This window comes from Rattus rattus, chromosome 1 (assembly GCF_011064425.1).
Source record: "Rattus rattus isolate New Zealand chromosome 1, Rrattus_CSIRO_v1, whole genome shotgun sequence".
Lineage (NCBI taxonomy): Eukaryota > Metazoa > Chordata > Mammalia > Rodentia > Muridae > Rattus > Rattus rattus.
Window position 1 is genome coordinate 155563294 of NC_046154.1, and position 23720 is coordinate 155587013.

General features: G+C 47.1%; 2 protein-coding genes and 2 non-coding genes across 4 annotated transcripts in view; all 4 read left to right on the forward strand.

Annotated features, from left to right (window-relative positions):
• The first annotated feature begins 1106 nt into the window (after positions 1-1106).
• Positions 1107-7306, forward strand: Atp5f1b (ATP synthase F1 subunit beta). Its single transcript, XM_032908855.1, has 10 exons — positions 1107-1383; positions 1821-2018; positions 2244-2418; positions 2680-2801; positions 3027-3211; positions 3638-3796; positions 3894-4016; positions 5676-5888; positions 6309-6510; positions 7062-7306. Exons 1-10 carry the CDS (start codon positions 1257-1259, stop codon positions 7160-7162), a joined length of 1605 nt encoding a protein of 534 aa, XP_032764746.1. The 5' UTR covers positions 1107-1256; the 3' UTR covers positions 7163-7306.
• On the forward strand, positions 2088-2162 carry LOC116890457. Its single transcript, XR_004386649.1, has one exon. It is a non-coding gene; the product is annotated as a small nucleolar RNA SNORD59 (small nucleolar RNA).
• Positions 2871-2942, forward strand: LOC116890456. The gene has a single exon (XR_004386648.1). It is a non-coding gene; the product is annotated as a small nucleolar RNA SNORD59 (small nucleolar RNA).
• A 6961-nt stretch (positions 7307-14267) lies between the features above and the next one.
• Baz2a (bromodomain adjacent to zinc finger domain 2A) overlaps positions 14268-23720 on the forward strand; it is a 31693-nt gene continuing 22240 nt past the window's right edge. The window contains exon 1 of the mRNA XM_032908878.1: positions 14268-14287. The gene's annotated coding sequence lies outside the window, so the exon portion shown is untranslated. The remainder of the gene's footprint in view (positions 14288-23720) is intronic.

Genomic DNA, 23720 nt, shown 5'->3' on the forward strand with positions numbered 1-23720 from the left:
TAGTAATGGGGAGGCTGAAACAGCATGACTACCTGAGACCAAGGCATGCCTGAACTACAGCAAGACTGTTTCAACAACACATACATGCAATTGCTAGGATATGGGTGTGTTCCTTCCAGTTACAACTTTTGCTAGCTCTCCACTGTCAAACAGGGAGAAACTTTCTTCATTGTCATGCAGAAAAATGATGGGAAGTAATAAGGTGCAATACTACAGCTATGTGTGTACTCAGAGGAAGACTAAGGGTTTCCCTGTTAGAGCTACACCCGATCCCCATTGTCACTGAATAAAGTGAATATCTCAAAGGACGTCATGGATTCTGTGACTTTCTATCCTAGAGCAACACACACTTCTGGCCAGCCTCCACTTTCCTTCAAAAGTCCTTTGAGAGCTGGCTCGGGCTTCTCACCATGGGGTCATTTTTTCACCTAATCTACAACCAAACTGAAGGAATGTGGTTTCAGGCAAACGTTCGCTGAGCATTTCCTTCCTTTCTACTTTACCTTACGGATTTCTGCACACATATCACTGCCAAGGTCTATCACTTCTGACATTTTGTGTTTGAGACAGGGTCTCAGAACTCTTGGCCCTGTACCTGTCAAGTTCTACAGGGTTCTGCTAGCACGTCTGCTTAGGGCAGTTTCTTTACATGATTAGGTGACTCATTATCCCTCGAATGTTATAAATAAATAACCTTGTCTCCTCGATGCAGAACGTCTATCGACGTTTCTTTCGTTGCACAGATTTAAATGATAAAGACCCTCCAGGTTTCCGACCTGCTGGGCCGCCCGGAAACTTCCACCCTCACTACTGTGGAGGAAATTTCATGACTCCGCCATGTTGAGCCACAGAAAGCTCCTGCCTTTCGGGACGCCACGACTCCATATCTGCGGCTGTCACCCAACTCAAAGTCCAAGGACAGTCAAAGACCGCCTAGTGCATACGTTCAACGGAACCCCGCCCCTTTATTTAACGTAGTTCCGCCAAAAACCCACTCCTACTGACGTTCCTATGACCCAATTAGGTTTCGAGGCTTAGAGGGCGGTTCCTTCAATTAAAAAAAGGTATTTCCAGATTGGCACCAGTTTTGACTAATAGCTGATGAGCTCCGAGTTTTTACCCTATAGGAGCGTCAGTGAAGATAACTAACATCAAGATCATCCAATGACTGTGCCTATGGCGGAAGCTGCCCCGCCTCCGCTGCAGGGCTGGCGCCCCGGACCGCTGGAGCGCTCAGTCTCCACCCGGACTCCGCCATGTTGAGTCTTGTGGGGCGTGTGGCTTCGGCCTCGGCCTCCGGGGCCTTACGGGGACTCAACCCTTCGGCGGCGCTGCCACAGGCGCAGCTTCTACTACGAACCGCTCCCGCCGGGGTCCATCCTGGTAAGCGCCTTCCTGGAGGAGGGGATTCGGTTTTCTCCCCGTGACCTTGAGCCTGGGCCTAGCAGATCTGTGCTCCATTAGGATCCTGGCGCAGCGAACTACTGTCCAGCCGCAGAGTGCAAGGACAGTCGCCGGTGGGAGCGTTGATCGAACCAGCAGTGTCCCATTTTGTTACGTTAAAGTGGAGGGCAGCTGCCTTGACCTTGAGGTTCCGATGGGGGTACTAAACTCAAGAATAATGGCGGTTTTGTGCACGAGGTTGGGAAAGCAGCGCGGGCGGGTTCCCGATTGCAGCGTGGCCTTCTCCACACGGCTCCCTATTTTGCAGGAGATATAGTCTGGGCTGCACCAGCCTTTCCTTGGGGGATAAATCGGGGATTCCGGTGACCTTAAGCTACCCTAACACCAACGCCGTCCAATATCTTTTTGTCTGCTAGCCAGAGACTATGCGGCGCAGTCGTCTGCGGCCCCGTCGTCTGCGGCCCCGAAGGCAGGCACCGCCACCGGGCGAATTGTGGCAGTCATCGGCGCCGTTGTGGATGTCCAGTTCGATGAGGGATTACCACCTATCCTAAATGCCTTGGAAGTGCAAGGCAGGGAGAGCAGACTGGTTTTGGAGGTAGCCCAGCATTTAGGTAAGTAGGACATCTTAGGGGTGGTAAAGAACTTGTTATGTTTAAATATCACAAGATCCATGCCATCTCCCTTCTGTGATGACTTTACCCAAATGACTTTCGTTCTTCTGAGTTTGCTGAAGCCACACTCAGGTGCTGAGAGGGGGAGGCTTGTTAGCTTTTGATAATCCTTCAATACATAGTGTTAGGTTTTGGTGCTTATAAGGTCTTAATGCTATTTAACAGGCGAGAGCACCGTCAGAACTATTGCTATGGATGGCACTGAAGGCTTGGTTAGAGGCCAGAAAGTACTGGATTCGGGGGCACCAATCAAAATTCCTGTTGGTCCTGAGACCTTGGGCAGAATCATGAATGTCATTGGAGAACCTATTGATGAGAGAGGTCCTATCAAAACCAAACAGTAAGTTTCTCTCGTTGCATTTGTGAACATGGGGATTTTTTTCTTGCAATTTTACACAAGAGTAATAACTGGTTATAAAGCAAGTTTTCCAACAATATTACTTCAATTTCTGTTGTATTGAAAATAAAGATATAGAAGTTTGGATTGTTGAAGAAAATGTCACGTGACAGCTTACAAGATTAGATGTAACTGTCAGCGGTGACTAAAATGGCTTTTCAGCATAGTGACTAGTTACTGATCTTTTCTCCCTAAACCTTACAGATTCGCTCCTATTCATGCTGAGGCTCCTGAATTCATAGAGATGAGTGTTGAACAGGAAATTCTGGTGACTGGTATAAAGGTTGTGGATCTGCTGGCCCCATACGCCAAGGGTGGGAAAATCGGTATGTTGGTTATTGGTACATGTTTTCCAAATACAATAAAGAATGGAAGCTTTGGATGTGTTTTGACAACCTTCCTTGATGATTAGCTTCTGACTTTCGTTCTTCTGAATTTGCTGAAGCCAGATGCCATTCCTGAGAAGGGGAAAATGGACAGAACTGAACATTTTTTTTGAAGGCTGTTTAATTTCGGAATGCAGAGATCTGAAGTACTTTTTCTTAACCTAGGACTCTTCGGAGGTGCTGGTGTTGGAAAGACAGTACTGATCATGGAGCTAATCAACAATGTTGCCAAAGCCCATGGTGGTTATTCTGTATTTGCTGGTGTTGGTGAGAGGACCCGTGAGGGCAATGATTTATACCATGAAATGATTGAGTCTGGTGTTATCAACCTAAAAGATGCCACTTCCAAGGTGAGCTCTGAGTTGTTGATGGATGTCCACCTAGTCATAAAACTAGTGTGTTACATTTGATACAAAGTGCCCCAGTTCTTCAACAAAGTACTTCGCTTTCCCACCATCATTTTCTAGAATACCAATGTACATTTTTTTTGTTGGTGTGAGATATAGACCTTTTTTTTAATAAGTAACCCAGTTGTTTGAAAGCTGATTTGAAGGTATAGAATGGAAGCTACTTACATAGGCAGTCTTATTTTTAGTTCAGAAATTATTTTTAGTGTTTTAAATTTCATGTCTAATGGGAAAAGGAAATTTGCAGACAGAAACATTGGCATCTAGTGAGCATTCCAATTAGTGGTATCTCTCCGATTGGGAATCTTACATTTCTCTGTAGCTTCCTTATTACCCTGCTGGCTTTTCTGACTTGTCTATGGTCTACAGGTAGCGTTGGTATATGGGCAGATGAATGAACCGCCTGGTGCTCGTGCCCGGGTAGCTCTGACTGGTCTGACTGTTGCTGAATACTTCAGAGACCAGGAAGGCCAAGATGTCCTGCTGTTTATTGACAACATCTTCCGCTTCACCCAGGCTGGCTCAGAGGTATGAGGGGAACCTAGAAGCCTGGTTTTGCACCAATTGGGCACATCAGAAGAAAGATGTAGACACCTAAGACCCTGTTCTTTCTTCTGTCTTTTAGGTATCTGCCTTATTGGGCAGGATCCCGTCTGCTGTAGGCTACCAGCCTACCCTAGCCACTGACATGGGTACAATGCAGGAAAGAATCACCACCACCAAGAAGGGCTCTATCACCTCAGTGCAGGTAAGAGAGATTAAGTGGTCAGACAAACCTAGGGAGGTAGTAAAACGGTGTATATTTATATGTATAATGGAGATGGTTCACAGTTAAGAACACTTTTAGCTCTTCAGGGACTTTTAGCTCTAGGCTGCCCAGTACCCATGCCAGACGGCTCAGCATCTAGAACTTCAGCTCCAGGAGATCTGGTGCCCTCTTCCAGCCCCCCCCCCCCACAGGTGCCTGCACACACGGCAAACATGCTCAGTGAGGCCGGACAGACAAACGGCCAGGTGCTGGGTCAAGTGGCACTTCTCTTTAATCCCAGCACTTAGGTGGGTCTACATAGAGTTCCAGGACAACCAATGTTCTATAGAGAACATGTTTCAAAGAAATAAAAAAATCCTTGCTACTTCTCCGAAGGGGCTGCTTGAGAAAGGGTCTCGTTATTATGTAGCTTTGGAGTGTTTGGTTTGTTTTGCCTCGGAACTTTCTGATATGTAAAACAGGCTGGCCTCTTATCTGTGATAAGTCTGCTTCTCCAGGATTGGGGTACTCCAAGAGGACTGTTAACTAGGAAGAGTTAACCAGTTAAAGTAATGTGTAAAATTATGTATTTACATGCTAGATTGTAAAGGTTAAATTAGGAACAAATGCTTATTTGTTGGGCCTGGTGTTACATGCATATGCCTGTGATCTTAGCACATGGGAAGCAGAGGCAGAAGGGTCAGGAACCCAAGGCTATTTTCAGGTACATAGTGAGTTTCTGGCCAACTTAACTACATGACAAAGTCTCAAAAAAAAAAAGAAAAGAAAAAAGAAAATGGAACACTACTCTAGTTATTCTAAGGTGCTGGTGCTGGAGAGATGGCTTGGTGGTTAAGAGTACTTTCTGTAGGCAAGTTATGATAACCCATACATTTAAATCCCAGCCACCCAGGAAACAGGCAGGCAGATCTCCCAAGTTTAAGGTCAGACTGGTCTAAACCAAGACAGCCAGGAACAGGGGAACCCTGCCTTGAAGGAACCAAAAAAAGGGGGAGGGAGTACTTTGTAGGATTCTATTCCCAGTACTTAATGATGGCTCACAACCACCTGTAATTCTAGCTCTGGAGATCTGATACCTTCTTGACCATTCTGCAGCCTCATTTATGCATATGGAGCACAATGATAATAAAATACTTTGGTGGGGGTTTTTGACATTAGATCTGCCTGTGTGGCCTTAGCTGACCTGATGCTCACTTTCTATTCAACTTAATTTCCCAACTCATAGCAATCCTACTGCCTCTGTGTCCTAAGAGTAGAGATTATAGACAGGAACTACAACACCCAGTTTTCATTTGTTATCTTGCTTGTTGTGTGTTCTGAGGTGTGTCCTCAAGGCTGTCAGTGCTAAATGGGCCTTACCACTAGAGGGTGCACCCTCATAAGGTTATACTCACGTCCCTATTGCAGTGCATGAACATCTTTTAAGAGCAAGACTTAAGTAAAAGTTGGTACCATTACCATAAAGTGTAGCATAGTATGCTGGCCCAGAAAGGGAGTCTGTCCATAGTTTAAGCCACTCCCAGGGATGCCAAGACAAAAAAAATACTGTTTTCTTCATTCCAAAAAGTTGGAAAGGGCTGGCTTAAGCAGGAAGCAGTTGGGTTGCTGCTGATCTCCTGTGTTCTTGTCTCACTTTAGGCTATCTATGTGCCAGCTGATGACCTGACTGACCCTGCCCCTGCAACTACCTTTGCCCATTTGGATGCTACTACTGTGCTGTCCCGTGCTATTGCTGAGTTGGGCATCTATCCAGCTGTGGATCCGCTGGACTCCACCTCTCGAATTATGGATCCCAACATTGTTGGCAGTGAGCATTATGATGTTGCTCGTGGGGTGCAAAAGATCCTGCAGGTGAGCACCTTTCCAAGTGGGGTCTTCAAATCATGAGAATTTGAAAACTATAAGACTAGATCTTTTTTCTAGTCATCTGTATGATCAAGGAAAGTTGAGAATGGATTGATACTGTTGATGAGGTGTCCCCAGTTTCAGGGTACTGTACTTCACCCTTAGAATCCAGCTGTCAGCTTGGCAGTGGTGGTGCATACCTTTAATCCCAGCACTTAGGAGGCAGAGGTCTCCAGGGGTAGTTCTAGGTTAGCCAGGGCTACACAAAGAACCCCCCTTCCCCCTCCAAAAAAACAACCCAACCCCAAACAGTTGTTTTCTAATGTAATTGAATAGGGAGAATAAGACGCAGACCTTGGTCAAGGGCTGCCTGGAACTTCTGACGGAGTGCACGTAACTCTGTCCTTTCTTCTTGTTTGTTGTTAGGACTACAAATCTCTCCAGGACATCATTGCCATCTTGGGTATGGATGAACTTTCTGAGGAAGATAAATTGACTGTGTCCAGGGCAAGGAAGATACAGCGCTTCTTGTCACAGCCATTCCAGGTTGCTGAGGTCTTCACAGGTCACATGGGAAAGCTGGTGCCCCTGAAGGAGACCATTAAAGGATTCCAGCAGATCTTAGCAGGTGAGGGTTTTTGTTTTTTTAATCAAGCCTAGCTATGAAAATGGGAGAAAACTGAAGTCAGTCTTCTCATTCTAACAACATGATCAATGGTACAGTCTATCTTTCTTAAAGGGCCTTCACCCTGCTCTCCACTAACTGTCCCATGTCACTGAGTTGAAAATGAGTTTTAACCCAAGTGCTCCAAATTATGGGTTTTTCTGTGTAGAACCAGCTGTCCTGGAACTCTGTAGACAAGGTGTTTTTAGGTGCTGTGTGTCTGAGTGTATTTAATTAATTACACTTAGAAGGCGATGGATATGGTGCACACCTTTAGTGCCAGTGTTCCCAAGTAGATCTCTAGGGTCTTGAGTTCCAGGACAGCCAGGAACACACACACACACACACACACACACACACACACACACACACACACACACACACACACACACAGTAAATTTAACTTGAAGTTTAAGTTTCTTTGCATGCTAAGAATTGATCCGTCAGGTAGTGAGGTGCACATACTGCAGAAGGTGATATACCTCAGCTTGTTACTAACTACATTTCCCCTGTAGGTGACTATGACCATCTCCCGGAACAAGCCTTCTACATGGTGGGACCCATTGAAGAAGCTGTGGCAAAGGCTGACAAGCTGGCAGAGGAGCATGGGTCGTGAGGGGCCCTTCAGCCAAACACAACAGCACTCTGCACTGACCTCCATGCTGAGAGCTCAGTTTGCAGTGTAGGCCACACAAGAGCCTTGATTGAAGATGTGATGTTCTCTATTTAAAGTTTTCAATAAAGTATATACCCTCATTTATGTCTGTTTATCTTGCTTCTGAAACAGCTTACGATTGAGTTCACAGTGAGACCATGTTTAGGATAAAGTCATACAAGTTAGAAACAGGATTACCAAAAAGATCCATTCTAATGAGAGTCTAGGGGCCTTGTGTTGTTTCATTATAGGCTCAGCTTTGGTTCTTAGGACAATTTTTGATATTTGCTCCAAGTGTGACTAAAACTAAACTCCTTTCCCCCTGGAGAAAAACAGATGGGCTTGTTCAAGACAGGAATTAAGCTTTTAGGATGTATTGAATATCTGTCACAGTTGAGGGTCTCCTAGGCACTCGTTCTTCAGAAGTTCCCAATACACTGCCAGATATTTGAACAAGCCTAGCTGTGCATGTTTGTGTGTGAGTCTGCAGGGTAAAAAAAAAAAAAATAATGTGAGGTCTGCTAAGGTCCTCATGAAAATTTTGGAAGATGTAGCTGTTACAAAGAGCAATTTTTTTAATGTTGCCTTTGGGGCTTTTGAGAGGCAATACTTCCTCTTCATAAAATGTGTGCCTTAGTGCACACTGCTCAGGCATATTTTGTGCCCTAAAAGGTGCTAGTGGCCTCTGGTGGATGCAAGAACTGCAGTCTTACCATTTTGAAATCTGTTAAAGGCTATTTGCAAGGAGGTACTTCTGTCATCTAATGACTGTTTCCGAGCCAGCTGGAGCTGGCCTGGGGAGGACCCTGCATCTGTAAGCTCCACTTTGCCAGGCTGTCCACCTAGGGTAGAGCTCCACAGGGTCAGCCTGATTCCGAGCTCCCTGTGAACTGAAGGGCTCCCCGAAAGGGAAGGTTCTCGGGGTGGAGTAGTGGCTTGAGCTTCTATCTGTCTATGACGTCCTTGGCTCCAGTCCCTCCTGTGTCGAGATCAGGACAGAAGGTGGCGCCCCTGAGTTGCCTGTGCTTGGTAGTTTGCTCTCCGAGCTTGGGATGGGGGTGAAGGGAGATGGGATGCTGTTATGTGGGTGGGGATACCTCCAGTTCCTGACTGGAGTGGGCAAAAAGCTGGTGAAGACCTAAGAGTACAGGTCACCTCTTTCTGCTTTGTCACCCAAATACAGACTTGGAAACTGATATTCTAAAGGTCATTTGCATCCTGGTGTTCGCGTTCTCTAGCATTTATAGGGAACCTTTCTTGCTAGCTGCAACTCTTTCTTTCCTTTACTGTCCCCTTCAACCACAGTCCTAAAGTATTAATATAGTTCTAACCTTCCTCCGTATTTCTCCCGGTCGGCCCTGTCCTCGTCTCCTCCCTCTCTCCACCCAATGAAAGCCCCGCCCTTCCCTCCTCCCTCCCACCCCAGTCTGTCATACAGGGACATCACCCTACAGCAGTTCAAGCTGTGTGGTTCGCAGGAAGCATACATTGGCTTTTTTTTTCTTCCGAGTTCTCAGCCCATAGTTGGGCAGGATCTAACAGCCTTCAATTGAAGCGAGACCCAAGGACAGACAGTGAGAAGCTGGGTCCTAATCCGGAGTCCTGCCAGCCTGTCATGGGTAAGTATGATAGCCGCCCCTGGGAAAGGCCTGAGGGATGCCTAGCTCCCTCCCTGGCTGACTCAGCAGGGGTGGGGCCTAACCTTTGCTCTTTTGGGGGGTCAAGGAGGGGAAATGGACTGTGAGGAACACAGGGCTTAGTTGCTGAGCTGCTGAGCATGGGATCTCCCAGCGTTGGCAAGCTCCAGCTCTAAGGAAGAGCCTGAGCTTCTATCTTAGGGCTTCCTTCCTCACCCTTGAACCCCTCTCCCCAACTTAGTGCAGAGATTCAAGTAGTGTTTTACTGTATTCATTACTAGTCTAGTCTTAGTTTTGTTTTTTTTTTTTTTTGGTTTTTTTTTCGGAGCTGGGGATCGAACCCAGGGCCTTGCGCTTGCTAGGCAAGCGCTCTACCACTGAGCTAAATCCCCAGCCCTAGTCTTAGTTTTGTAAGAGATACTTCCCCTCCCCCTAGTTTCTCTCAGTGTTTCTTCCTCCCCCACCTTAACCTACCACCAGGTCGGGGCTGCACTGAGCAGCTGCTTCCTGTTGCCCCAGAGGTTGCTGCAAGGGTGGCGGTGGCGGTGGCGGTGGCGGTGGCTGGGGCCAAACCGAGCAATGAATAAAGCGGATTCTCAGTCCTGCATCAGCCTCACTACCCTGTTACGGATGGCCTCCTCAATATCCAGAGGGTTGACAGGACAGGGAGCGTTTTGCCTCTGGTTTTCTGGATTCCAGATCTGTACAGCTGTAGTACAGATAGGGCCCGGAGAAGGTGTTTACCTAGCAGGACGCTGTGCGTGACTCCGACATGCTTGGCCTTGAGTTCCCTCTCCTGCTCCCCTAGGCCTCCTTGAATCTTTGTAGCTCCCCAGCCTCCTTTGTGAATAAGTCTTAGCTGGCGCCCGGTGCGGGCAAAGAGAGCTCTTCGAGTACTCCAGTTCAGACCTACCACTGTCCCCAAGTATGTCGTAGAAGTTTCTGTCTTTTCCTGCATTTGGGATCCTTCCTGGTTCTGGCCCCTAGGAGACGCCACCCGCCGTCCCCTCCCCCAGCGGAGCCTTCGCGACAGCCGTCCCTGAGCGCCCGTCCTCACCCGGGTGGCTCCTGCCCCTTTAAGCGCCACCCCCTCCCCTCTACCGTCGCTGGCCTCGGGCTGGAGGAGGACGCGCCGCCGCCCGGCTCGGCCACCTGCGCCGCCGCCGCTGCCGCTGCCCGGCCCGGCCTTGCTTCAGGTGAGGCCCGGCATCCGCCTCCAGGCCCGGGATCCCGTGCAGAGCGTCTCCGCAGCCACGTCCTCCCCTGGGATCCAGGCTCTGACCTTCCCTGCGCCTGCTGCCCTTGCTCTCTCCCCCGCACTGCCTCCTCGCCCGTTCCTCCCCTGTCCTCTGCGCCGGGATCCGGAGGCTTCTCACGCCTCTCCGCCATCCTCTCCCGGCAACCCCTCCTATTCCGGCCCCGGATCTCCCCTCCCCCGCGCCTCCCTCGCCAGAAAGCTCTCCCGCGGTCTGGGTTTCGCCTCCTCTTCTCTGGAACTAGCGCTTTCCCACGCCATCTAACCCCGGGGGGAGGGGGGCATAACCGCCACCCCAACCCCTCTCCTGGTCGTGCGGGGAGGTGGCGGGGGGACGGAGGACGCACGCTACAGTCGCTATCTGTCCTGCTCCGCTCAGCCCTTTAAGTTCAGCTAAGTCCCACCTAAAGCTTTTCCTGCGGAGTTTGGGGTCCGGCCCGAGCACCGCCCCCTGATCTCGGTGGGAAGGGCCCTCGGCCGGGCTGGAGCTGGCCCCTCCCCCTAGTCCCGGCGCCCCGGGCCGCGACGCTGCCGGAACCTTGTGATACTCCGCTCCAGCGGCTGTTGCGGCAGAACAGACTGGGGCTAAGTCTCTAAGGGATTTGGGGTGCTGGGTAAGGCAAAGGAAGCCCGACCTTCTCTTTCAGATTACTACGGGGGGGGGGGATCCCAAGCTGTCACTGTCTTATATGCCTACCATGGAGCTGTTCATTGGCGAATTTGGAGACTAAATCTGAGGGACACAGAGCCGCTTGGAGAAGGGGAGGGGTTGTATTCCTTTTGGCATATTATGAGAGAATCTGAGCTTTCCAAAATACGTTGAGATTGTCTTGTCCGGACCTGAGTGCTGAAAAGGGACTAATGGGAATTGCTACAGGGCAGAGAGCAGTGGCAAAGGCATGATGGTTCAGTCAGGCAGTGGGAGGTCTTTATAATTACCCTACCTTCAGTAGGGAATACTCCAACTCCAGCTGAGCCCCGAGCTCTTTCTCTAGTGCCCCTGCCTCCAGAATTATGAGAATGGGTGTCAGGGTTTGTCTTATACTATTCTGAGACACAACTAAAGGTGCTGGGAGGGATACAGTGTGTGTGTGTGTGTGTGTGTGTGCGCGCGCGCGCGCGCGCGTGTGTGTGTCTCGCCTGTGGTGTTTAAGGTTGGATGCCTGGATTGTCAGGAAGAGGAAAGGGAAGGTACAGCTAGGATGCACACCACCATCACTCTCAAGAGTGATGGCTCCAGCCATCTGACTCCAGAGTGGCTGGCACGATGGCAGCTGACCCAGAGTCGGGGAGGAGCAGCGGGAACATGGAGAGAGAGAAGGGGGTGGCAAGTGTTTATCCCCACTTCATTTCTCATCCTCTGGCTTGTTTTGAGGGAGGTTCAGTGTGTTCCCCAGATACTGTTCACAAGTTGCTAATCAAATGACCGTTGGCCCCTTTTCTCTTTGGAGTAGCTTCTTGTAGGGAGGCTTGTTGGCCTCCTCCACATCCTACAGGATTGACAAATGTTTGGGGACACACGTGGTCAAGTCTGCCTTCTGTTGTTTAGATTTGGCATGGGGAGGGGGTCGTATGTCAAGGCACCTGGTAAAAAGTAAAAAGCTTTGGGACGTATTCCCAGCCCACCCTTATCCTTCAGAGAGCAGGGAAGATCCCAGCCTAGGTGGGATAAAGCGATAGGAAGCCCTTCTGTACCAGACGGGGGTGGGGGGGGTACGTATCATGCCTGGTTTTTCTCTTCTAATCCCTGGTGGTCTTCTACGAACCTTTACTGGTTTAGGGCTGGATTTGGGCCTAAAGGTTGCCGAGGAGACTAGGCCTGGGCTCGGAAGGGGTGGGGCACAGGAGTAACCGGCTCTTCCGGAGCCAGCAGTGGGTGTGTGTGGGTGTGTGATGGTGAAGCGAAGGGGCGTGGTCATGAACGTCTGACTGGCGCAGGCTCCTCTGCATGCCCTGTCTCGAACTGGTTAGCCCCTGGGTTGGAAGTAGGAAGATTCATCCCCGGGAAAAGGAAGAGATAAGAAAAATAAGGCACCAGCTCTCCTCTACACCTGTCTCTTCCCTCTCCAGGCCTTAGGTGCCAGTTCCAACCTCAGCTTTTTTTTTTTTAAGTGGTGGTGGGGTTACACATTTTTTTTAGCATAAGTTTACTTCTCCTTTCTCCAGGTTGAGGAGAAGGTTGAGGTTAGTGGGCTATTGAAGGGATGAGGTGTAACCCCCAGGCAACCTATAAATGTCCTTTTGGTTTTTTCCAGACAAAGTCTGATTATGTAGTCCTGACTAGTTCGGAACTCAATTAGTAGACCAAGCCTCCGGCCTTGAGCACACAGGGTGAACCTCCCATCTATGCCTCTTCAGGGTAGGAATGAATTACAGGTGTAGGCTGCCAGGACTGACTTTACAAAGTCATTTTGACCGGGAAGAGAGATTTTGCTTTTATGCATCTCCTTCCCTTAGTAATCTGCTTACCTCAGTCGAGGGAGGGGAACCCTCTACTGAGCTCACATTGTTAGCTTATCTAAAAGAGATCTTCTGAAGCCTATCTGAACTATTTATAATGATGGGTGGGTCATATCTCCCACACTCAGAATCGCTCTCTGGGGTAAGAAATCCGTGCTAGACTGCTGATTTGGCCCTGTCATTCTATCCATACCCAGTTTTCTAAGTTCTTGGCATCTCCCAAGAGGAAAAGGTATTTGTTGATACCTCCAAACCAGCCAGAATCTCATTATCCTGTTTCTGTCTGTTGCTCTTCCTATTTATACAGACTTAGCTTTGCATAGTTTAGGCAATTGTTTACAGTCTAGAGTTATATTTCAGTGGGTTGAATGGGAATTATGAAGCCAGAAAATTTGAATTGTAAGGAAAGAGAATGAAATCAGTGAGTTTCTATGGGTCTTGCTCGATTTCTTCATTGAGTAAGTGAGAAGTTGAAATGTAAAGAAAAATGGCTGTAATGTACGACACTGTTTCCCATCTCCGGTCGCTGCAACACACATTTAGGTAAAAGATAAGCTGTAATTCCTTTCTAGATGTCCAGTTCCCCAAAGAACACAGATATATAGCCCTGTTGGGAATGGTATGGGAACAGAAAAATAAACATTTGGGACATTTTGTTGGTTATTTTACTACTCATCTTCTACCCTTTGGCCACATTTAGGCTAGACTCAGATCTTGACTGTGGAGCCAGAGCCAAGTCTCCTTTCCCCATGTGTAGGAATCTCCTGGATGACCAAAGCCCTGCAGATGACACCAGGAAAGCAGTGATCCAGGCAGGACCAGGTTGTCCCTACAGGACATAAGTGAGTAGACTTCTGCTTCTCTCCATCCCTGTAAAATAGCTCCTTAAGTATCAACTTCCACTTTTTCACCACCCTGCTGAGGAAATTATCTTCCAGGTGGCCCTTCACAGTTAGAAAAGCAGCGCTGCCTTTGGTCCTAGAAATGGTCCAGTCGTTAAAGTTACCCCTGGGATATGGCTTGCCTTCCAATTTGATCTGGGTGAAGCAAGACTCCAGCCCTCAATGAGATGCGCGTGAAGCAGGGACTTGTAGTGAGGGAGTCAGGGCGCTAGGACCCAGATCCCGGCCCGAGGGAAGAAGCCGGGCACTAGGACCCAGCGGGCGCAGCAGTGGTGGGTGGTGCCGTCGGCCCCGCTTCCCCGCCCCCTCCGGCTCACTCCTCCCCTGCCGGCCATGTTGGCTCGGCTCAGGCCCCGCGGTTGAACCGCGACCCCCTGCCCCCTCCCATACCCCGCACCCTGCACCCCTCTCCCGCGGGCGTCTCCTCCCTCCTGGCGCCCAGAGCCTGGCCATGTGAACCGCCCGTCCCCCGGGGAGAAGCGAGCCCCGACCCGGCCGGACGCCGTCGCCTCAGGTTTGTGGGGTGTGCAGCCCGGGGGGCCTGAGGGCAGGGTGCCCGGTGTTCTGCGGGCGTCCCTCAGGCTACTGACGCGCCTCAGATGACTGGGACTTCTCCCCTCCCGGGCAACGCCGAGGCAGAGGGGGACCCCTGCCGGGGGCGGGTGGCGGCTGACGAGGCCCCCTTGAGGCGGCGGCGGCCAAGCTCGGCTGGGGTGGGGACGCATCCACTCGCCGAGGAATCCCTGGGAGGGCTCCACCTCCTGGGGCGGCGGCGGGGTTGCCCGCGTGCCGGGGATGGACGCAGGGCTTCCCGCGGTGGGCTACCCCCGAGGTTCGTGCAGATGGGGGTTTCGGCCGCGGTGAGTGGGGGGGGGGGTGGACGGGCGGACGGTGATTCCCTGGAGAGCTTCGAGTTTCTGTTCTCCGGGTCGTGGAGAGGGCTTGGCTGTTGGTCGTGCTGGCCTGGCTTGGGGCCCTGGAGCCCCGACTCTTGAGATGGGGATTAATAGAACTCATACTTGGCGTCTGGGTATGAGTCAGGCCGAAAACTGAGGCAAGAATAAAGAGGGATTCCTTTCCAAGGAAATCCTCTCCGAAGGGGATCCCCGTTTCCGTAGAGAGACCGTGCTCTCGCATCATCCCTTTCTTTCCCGGCGTTCCCGACTTCTAGAAGTCAATGCCAAGAGCGGGCATCCTTTGTGGAGCTTACAGGAGTGAGGGATTTGTATTCTTCGGGGGGAGTGATGTTGGTGGGGGCGATTGCTTCCACCACCTCCATCTGTACACAAACTGCCCCTCCCCCAACCTCTCGCAGGAAGTGGCCGAGAAATGGCAGCTGTGCGTTCTATGCTGCGTCTCTTGTTTTGAAATGACCATTTTAATCTGATTTGGTTTCATTTTCTGAAGCGTTCTGGGCAAGCTTGGAGCTACCAAACGTTAGTTTTTTTTGCCATTGTAGTCAACTATACTTGACCCCACTGATCTTGGTCCTCCTTTTGTACACTGTCTCTTCTGGACCCCACTCCTGCACCAAGTTAAAGGTCATGGAGAATCAAAGTGAGTTATCACGAGCAGTGATCACCATTCCGAACAAGCAGTGCAGATTCGGTGTAGAAAGCTGCCATGAGTACTTGAGATCTTTTTTTTTTTTTTTTTCTTTTCGGAGCTGGGGACCGAACCCAGGGCCTTGCGCTTCCTAGGCAAGCGCTCTACCACTGAGCTAAATCCCCAACCCAGTACTTGAGATCTTAATGGAATTAAAGTGGCTTTCTTGATCCTTCTTAATGTTTTGAAGCATGCCAGTTTTCTTTATTGCAGAACATCTGAGCCAATAAGTTTGTGGAGAGAAGGGTACTTCTGAGATATGGAAAGAAGGGGAAGATGTGAGCTTATGCTTTGTATATAGGGGTGGGGACTGATTATTACTAATGACAGTGTTAAGCTTGTTCCTCAGTGGTGATCACTCTAGCCTAGTCCTGCAGTGAAACCTATTCATTGACTTGGGTTCCTGGAAGTTTTATCTTTTATAGAACTAATTAGGGGAATTTGCTATCATGACTTAACTTTAGTCGATAAAAGAACCTTTTGGGGGTTTTTTTTTTTGTTGTTGTTGTTTTTGTTTTATCATTTATGTATATGAGCATACTGTAGCTGTCTTCAGACACACCAGAAGAGGGCATCGGATCCCATTATTGATGGTTGTGAGCCGCCATGTGGTTGCTGGGGATTGAATTTAGGATTTCGAGCAGTGTAGCCAGCGCTCTTAACTGCTGAGCCATTTTTCCAGTCCCCAAAAGAACATTTCTTGGAAATGTGGGTTTTTTCCTCTCTGACCACATTTTCTTTTTTTTTTTTTTTTTAAGATTTATTTATTTATTATATATGAGTACACTGTAGCTGTCTTCAGATACACCAGAAGAGGGCATCGGATCTCTTTACAGATGGTTGTGAGCCACCATGTGGTTGCTGGGAATTGAACTCATGACCTCTGGAAGAGCAGTCGGGTGCTCTTAACCACTGAGCCATCTCTCCAGCCCTTCTTTTTTCTTTAAATGTTTTGTTGTTGTTGATCCACTCTTATGTGTATGGGTCTTTTGCCTGCATGTATGCCTGGCATCACCGGTGTGCCTGGAGCCACCATAGAGACCTGATGCAGGCTTTGGATGGCTGGAATTGGGGTTACAAAATAGTTGTGAGCTGTCGTGTGAGTGTGAGGACTGAAATCCTGTACTCTGGAAGAGCAGCTCTTAACTGAGGAGCCATTTCTCCATCCCAAAATAATGTGTTTTTGTTATTTTTTTCCCCACCCCGTTTTTGTTATTTTTAATTGTTGGTCTGCGAGGGCTGGAGAGGTTGCTCAGCAAATGAGAGAGCACTGGCTGCTCTTCTAGAAGCCTGGGGTTCAATCCTCAGCTCCCACGTGGCAGTTCACAACTGTCTGCTGTCCTACCTCCCAGTTCTGGGGGATCTGACACCCTCACACGGGCACACATATAGGCAAAACTCCAATGCACATAAAATAAAAATGAACTATCAAAATATTATATTATGGGTGTGTATATGGATATGTGCTTGTGGGTGGGTATGCTCCTGAAGGTCAGAGGGTGCTGAACCAAAGTGGGAGATCTTGTTGTTTTGTTTTTGTTTTTGTTTTTCCAGACAGTTTCTTTGTATAACTTTGGCTATTCTGGAACTTGCTTTAAAAACCTGATTGACCACAACTTATATTTTCCTGCCTCTGCCTCCTGAGTGCTGGGATTAAAGGCATGTACCACCATTGATCAGCTGAGATTTTTTTAATTTTAATTTTTGTTTTGACACAGGGTCTCCCTATATTGCCCTTCTCCTAGAGATCACCTACCTCAGCCTCCTGAGTGAGTGCTGGGATTAATATCTATGTCATTGCAACACAGAGACTTGGTTTTTTTTGTACCAGGATCAGGCTGGCCTAGAACTAAGTATTTGAAGTTTATGTTGGCTTTGAACTGGGAGTGATCCTGTCTTCTCCCTCTCAAATGTTGGGATTACAGAACAGACTCCACTACACCTGGTCTAACCAAGAGATTTTTTTTTCCCCTAAAGGATAGAGTGATGACACTGTGTTCTATATCTCTCTGTTTTGTTTTTTGTTTGAATTTCCCTATCCACCACCATCCCTAAGAAAGTGTCTCATTAGGTAGCCCTAGCCAGCTTTGAGTTCTCTATGTAGACCAGGCTGGCCTTGAGTTTACAGAGATGTCTCTGCTTCCTACACAGTGGGATTAGGTGTATGCCCCATTCCTGGTTCTATCCCATTTTGTTGTCTCTTGGGTTTGCTTAGGATCAAGAGTGGAAATGCTAAGAATGCCTGAAAACTTGACACCTATCATTGAAATTGTGATTTATTTTTTCTATCAGAAACTTGTTGACTACATATAAATCCATAAAGATCTAGGATAGGAACAGGCATATGTGATTTTTGTGAAAATGGTATCTTGATAAATAAGATAAATAAGATTGAATCATTGCTCTTTAGTGGGGTGACTGACAATCTGGAAACAGAAACAAGTATGTCGCCTTGCCTCTCTGATGCTGATGCTGACTGGCGGAGTCTTCCAATCTGGGCGGTATCAGCTGTATTGTGTGTGTTTGTGCTGGGAATTTAACTCAAGGTCTTTCTCACACATGCTATTCGTTAACTACCATTTTAGTATTTAGAAGGTACATGTATCTGGTGAAGTTATGTTTGTCACAGGGTGTGGGTAGAGATCAGGGAACAAGTTTCAGGACTCAGTTCTATCCTACCTTTAACCACTGAGCCTCCTCACCAACCCCACCAATTGATTAACTTCTCCTGTCTTTAGCCTTCAGAAATTGATTTTCTTTGTTAAAAGATATGGAAATAAGAGTTTTGTGTTAAGAACACTCTTTTTTGGTTGGTTTGTTTTGTTTTTCAGGACATGGTTTCTGTGTAGCTCTGACTGTCCTGTAACTCTGTAGACCAGGCTGGCCACAGACTCCCCATCTCTGCCTCACAAGCACTGGGATTAAAGGTGTGCACCACCACCTGGTTCACCTCTTCTTTTTGTCTTCTTTTACTTATTTTTGAGACAAGGTCTCTCTGTAGTCTTGGCTGTCCTTGAACTCCCAGAGATCTGCCTCTGGCTCCTCAGCACTGGGATTAAAGAAGTGTGCCACCAGGCTGGCTTCAAACTCAGAGATCCACTTGCCTGGCTTTCCAAACACTGGTATTAAAGCCTCTATTTGAAAAGGAAATATTGGTTTAAGTAGAGTCAGATGGGCTCACCTCAGCCTCTCATTAGTCTCGAGTACTGGAGTCAGGAGTGGCCATAAGAGAATCAAGCGTCTTCCTGGTGGTAACCTTTTTTTATCCTTTTACTCTCAGAGTGATGTAAAGTTATTAATTAGTGTAGTGAGTGATCTTGTCTGTGATGTGTGAAGTGAGACAGACAGAAAAGTGAATTTTTATATTTTAGGACATAGAGGGATTTTCTGGATACACCCCCCCCCCTTATTTCTGCAATAGGGTTTCATGTAAATCACGCTGGCTTTGTTTTTATTTTATTTGTGAGACAGGGACTTTGTATGTATCCTTGGCTGTCCTAAAACTCCATGTAGACCAGGCTGGCCTTGAAGGCAGAGATCTGTTTGCCTCTTAGTGTGTAGAGGGCCCATAGCACTGTAGGAAAGGAGAAATCAAGGGACTTGGGGCCTTTTCCATGCTAGAGCGATAGATTAATTAATATTTGTTTTGTTTTGTTTTGTTTGTTTGAGACATGATCTCATTGTGTGAGATCCTGGCTACCTTAAAACTATGAAACATAGACCAGACTGACTTTCAATTTCACAGAGGCCTACCCGATTCTGCTGTGATTTAATTCTGGGATTAAAGGCTTGCTCCTCACTACACCCAGCTCCAGCTCAGGCTAGCTTTGAACTCCTGTAGCCCAAGCAGGCAGTCCTGCCTTGGTTTCCTATTTGGTGTTGTTTTTGTGTTGCAAGACCTTGTACTTGTACATGGTGGGAAGGGTGAAGTATATTATACACACAACTATTCCTTTGGCAACAAAGTGTAAGAACTATGGCAAAAACCAGGTTGTGATGATATGGTTTGTGATTCTCTCTCTCTGAATGGTTCTTGTGTAATCCAGACTGGTTTCTGAATAGAGCATGTATCCAAAGATGACCTTGAACTTGGGCTCTTGCCTCTCCCTAGGTAGTGACATTACAGGTACATCCACAGTCTTTCATTAATGGGTATTTAAAATCTCTGTTTTTTGAAGATTCAGTTAAGTCTGTTAGAACATTAAATTTAGAACTAAGTTGATTGACTTTTTTACATTGCCAGTACTTTTCTATTCCTTTGCCTTATTTACAAGGAATAACTAACCAAGTCTGTTGAGGATATGTTTAGTTCACAGCCTTGGGTTTAGTTCACAGCAGTATAAGAAAGAAGTCAAGAGATTTGGGGCCTTTGTTTTCTAATAATATTTTTGGTTTTTCTGAGACAGGTTTTCTCTGTGTAGCCCTGGCTGTTCTGGATCTCACTATGTAAACTAGGCTGGACTTAAATCTGCCTTCCTCTGCCTCCTGAGTGCTGGAATTAAAAGGTGTGTGTCACTACTGGCCAGCTAGTAATTTTTTTAGGCAGTATCTCACTGTGTAGCCCTGGCTGGCTTGGAACTCTCTAGGAAACATAGACTTCCACCTGCTTCTGCTATAACTGAGTACTGGGACTAAAGACATGAGCCACCCAAATTTGATCCCTTGAACCCAAGTGAAAATGTCAGGCAGGCATGGTGGTATGTGATTGTGAGGCAGAACTGAAAGACCCCTAGGGCTCACAGGGCAGCAAGTCTAGCCAAATTGGTACACTCAAGATCACGGGGAACCCCACCCCAAAGGAGATGAATGGTTTCTGAAGTCCTCTGATATACATGTACACTGGCACATACAAGCTCTGGCATCTATACACAGAAAGAAACACATACATGCAGAAGGAAATTGGGGACTGTGGTGGTGGTACATGCACACACAGATAGAGTCAGGCAGACTTCTGATCTCCATAGTGAGTTCCACTCTTGCCAAGGCTACGTGCTGAGACTCTCTCAAAAAACGAATTAAAAACAAAAATGGGGCTGGAGAGATCTCATGCATGATGCTCTTGAAGAGGACTTGAGTTCAGTTTCCAGCACTCACCTCTGTACCTCAGGCTCCAGGGGATGGATGCAACACCTTTTGGACGCTTCAGATACCTCTGTTCACTTGCAGAAAGAAGACATGGGTTCTATTCCCAGCACCTACATGGTGGTTCAAAACCATTCTTAACTTTAGCAGTTGAGGGCATCTGACATCCTCTGCTGACATACATGGGCACCAGACATGCACATGGTACAAGTATACAATTTTATCTCTATGAAAGCTGGCCATGAGTGGTGGCACACACCTTTAATCCCAGCACCTAGGATGCAGAGGTAGATGGATCTCTGTGAGTTCAAGTCCACCCTACTCTACATATGGGCTGTTACCTGACAGCCAGGGCTATATAGAGAGCCTGTCTAGGAAGGAAGGAAGGAAGGAAGGAAGGAAGGAAGGAAGGAAGGAAGGAAAACTGAATTTATTTTTCTGAAAAAATAGGAACAAACTTATACTAGTCTTGTAGTGGCAACTATAAAACACTGAGCAACACATTCAGCAGTAAATCATTGGCTCGCTCTCTCTCTACTTCAGTGTTAAATTAAATTCAGGAAAAACATGATGGTGGGACTTGACATCCAGGTGATGGTAGAGAACCTGCCTGGACATGGCAGTTTTCTTTGGTAGTACTTTCTTACCTTACCTCAATGTAGAATTTCATCACTTTCCTTCTACCTTACTAAGAGTTCTAGTTTGAAATGGAGGTTAAAGAAAGGATATTTTGAAAGAGATTGAGCCTCAGTCAGAACGTGTTTTAGTTGGTCTGAATCTGAGTTCCAAGAGAAATGTGAGTAGGTTAGATAAGAGGGCGTCCTTTAATGTGAATTTGGCACCAGGAGCTCTGATGGAAGAAGAAGATGAGGAGAAGTTTTCAAGGTATGACATTTAAAGATCACTGTCTCCAGTGTCAGGAACTGGGAGTATAGAAAACTTGGAGCTTCCCAAAATGTGTGGGACAGAATGGGAACAACTTCTGTTTCTCAACCTTGGGTCACTTGTATCACTGTTTAAAATGCTGAGAAACAGGTGTAGATATTCCTCAATGTCTAGTGCTTACTGCTCTTAAAGAGGACCTGGACTTTTTTTTTTTTAAATCTTTATTTATTATAAGTACACTATAGCTGTCTTCAGACACACCAGAAGAAAGCATCAGATCTCTTTACAGATGGTTGTGAGCCACCATGTGGTTGCTGGGATTTGAACTCAAGACCTCTAGGAAAAGCAGTCAGTGCTCTTAACCACTGAGCCATCTCTCCAGCCAGAAGACCTGGATTCTATTCCCAGCACCAACCACATGGTGGCTCATAGCTGTCTGTAACTCCAGTTCCAGGGATCTGTCTCCTCTTCTGACCTCTGAGGGCTCCTCCCTCTGTGTGTGTGTGTGGGGGGGGTATTAGGCTTTTTTTTTAAATGCTGAGAAGCAAGTTGTCAGTATGTGCCTGTAATCCCACTATTATCCAGGGTCTTAATTATGTAGCCCTAGCTTGCCTGGAACTGGCTAGGTAGACCAAGCTGGCCTCAGACTCACAGAGATCCACCTGCTTGTTGTGCCTTCCAAGTGCTGGGACAAAAGGCACTTGCCACCATGCCTGTCATTTACTTGTATTATATTGTGACATCTGAAACCAGGAGTTAAGTTGTATATATTAAGTCTGGCAACATCATCTCTCTTGTAATATCTCCCATACTATAAGTTTTAAAAAAACATCTGCCTTTTAAAAGCCAGGCTTGGTGGCACATGCCTTTAGTGCCAGCCCTGGGAGGCAGAAGCAGCTGGATGAACCTCTGGACTTTGAGGTCAGCCTCGTCTACAGAATAAATTCTAGGACATCCAAAGCTACATAGGGAAACCTTGTTTGAAAAAAAAATTTTAATATTTTATATATGCTTTTATATATTATATATGCTTATAAATATATAATAAATACATACATACACAAACAAGATAAACATCCTTTTTATTCTTTGTCTAATAAGAAAAACTAACATGGCTGGGCATTATGGACGTACCTTTAATCCCATCACTTCGGGTATGTGGCAGGGGACATCTTTGAATTCTAGGAATTCTGAATTACCAGGGGCTATATAGTGAGAGCCTGTGAAACAAACTAAGCCTAACATTCAATACAAGGGCCTTTATATAAATTTTCTTGTTTAACCCTTACAAGCTGTAGAACTGCTTGATAAAATTTTTTCCAAGTAATTTGTCCAAGGTCAAAGAAGCCAGTGTAGAGCTAAGGTTTGAACATGGAGTCTGCTCTTACGCTCACTGGCTGTACAGCACGTAGCATGTATTTAGGGATAAAATGAGTGACATGGCTGTGGTTCCTGTGACCCTTCAGTTGGGGCAGGTGCCAAATAGCTTGTATTCCTTTTAAATGTCTAATTTCTTTGGCTGTCCACTTGTTAACACTTAGTCTGTAGAGTTAGATATGGATAGGCTCACTAGTTTCCTTGTTTGTTCAACAACAAAACAAAGAACAAATTAAGTGTGACCTATCTTTGAGGGTGCACTGTTCCCAGGTGATACATGAATGCCTAAAACTGGAGGCGAGAGGGGAAGTGCAGGTCGAATGGAATTGGCTGCGCTCTTTCCAGGATTTCTGAAGTGAGCTACTACATGTTCCGTTTGCTCTGTGGCTTAAGCTCTGGAAGTAGTCCAGGCTGACACAAGAATTTAGTTTTATTGTTTTGTGTGTTTCACTCAAGAGACTCAAGTCTCTTGATAATTACTTTTGGATCCATGTTCTAAAGAGGGGGCTTTCCCTGTAGTGGGACATCCGGGATGCTTTTCATGGGTGCTTACAGATTGAAGCCCGCTCCTTACTTTGCACTTGATCTTAACCAAAGAGCTGAGAGGTGGGTGGGTGGGTGTGCATGCATATGTGAGTGCGACGCATGTGTAATTAGCCTCTTTCTGTCCTGTGGATTGCAGGGATTGAACTCAGCTCATTAGGCTAGGCTGCCAACACCTTTACCTGCTGAGCATCTTGCCAGCCCTTATTGTAGTTTTAGAATGAAGCTGGGATATTCTATATGAGATATAAATTAGCACAGAAAACTTTTCCTGAATTGGGCTTTGTGGCATGTGCCTGTAATCTCAACACTTAGAAAGCCCAGGTTAGGGGGCTGGAGAGATGGCTCAGTGGTTAAGAGCACTGACTGCTCTTCCGGAGGTCCTGAGTTCAATTCCCAGCAACCACATGGTGGCTCACAGCCATGAGATAATGAGATTTGATGCCCTCTTCTGGTGTATCTGAAGACAGCTACAGTGTACTTACATATAATAAGTAAATAAGTAAACAAGCAAATAAGTAAATCTTTAAAAAAAAAAAAGAAAGAATTACTATGCCATAATTGCTACACAAGGTTTATATTTTAGGCTCAAAAATCATGTTCTGGAGGCTGATATAGGATTTTGTAGTAAAGTTTCCTGCTGCCAGGCCTGAGGACTGAGTTCAGTCCCTGGGACATGGTAGAAGGAGAGCCCTGATTTCACCAAATTATCCTCTAACTCATACACACATATCATGGCATATGTGCCAACACACACACAAGCAGTGTGTGTG

Bases quoted from the DNA above. Each gene is read 5' to 3' on its own strand.
- Atp5f1b (XM_032908855.1), top strand. From the start codon at position 1,257: ATGTTGAGTCTTGTGGGGCGTGTGGCTTCGGCCTCGGCCTCCGGGGCC. The intron at 2,802-3,026 runs GTATGTTGGTTA...TTCTTAACCTAG, and splicing joins CGCCAAGGGTGGGAAAATCG to GACTCTTCGGAGGTGCTGGT. The intron at 4,017-5,675 runs GTAAGAGAGATT...GTCTCACTTTAG, and splicing joins GCTCTATCACCTCAGTGCAG to GCTATCTATGTGCCAGCTGA.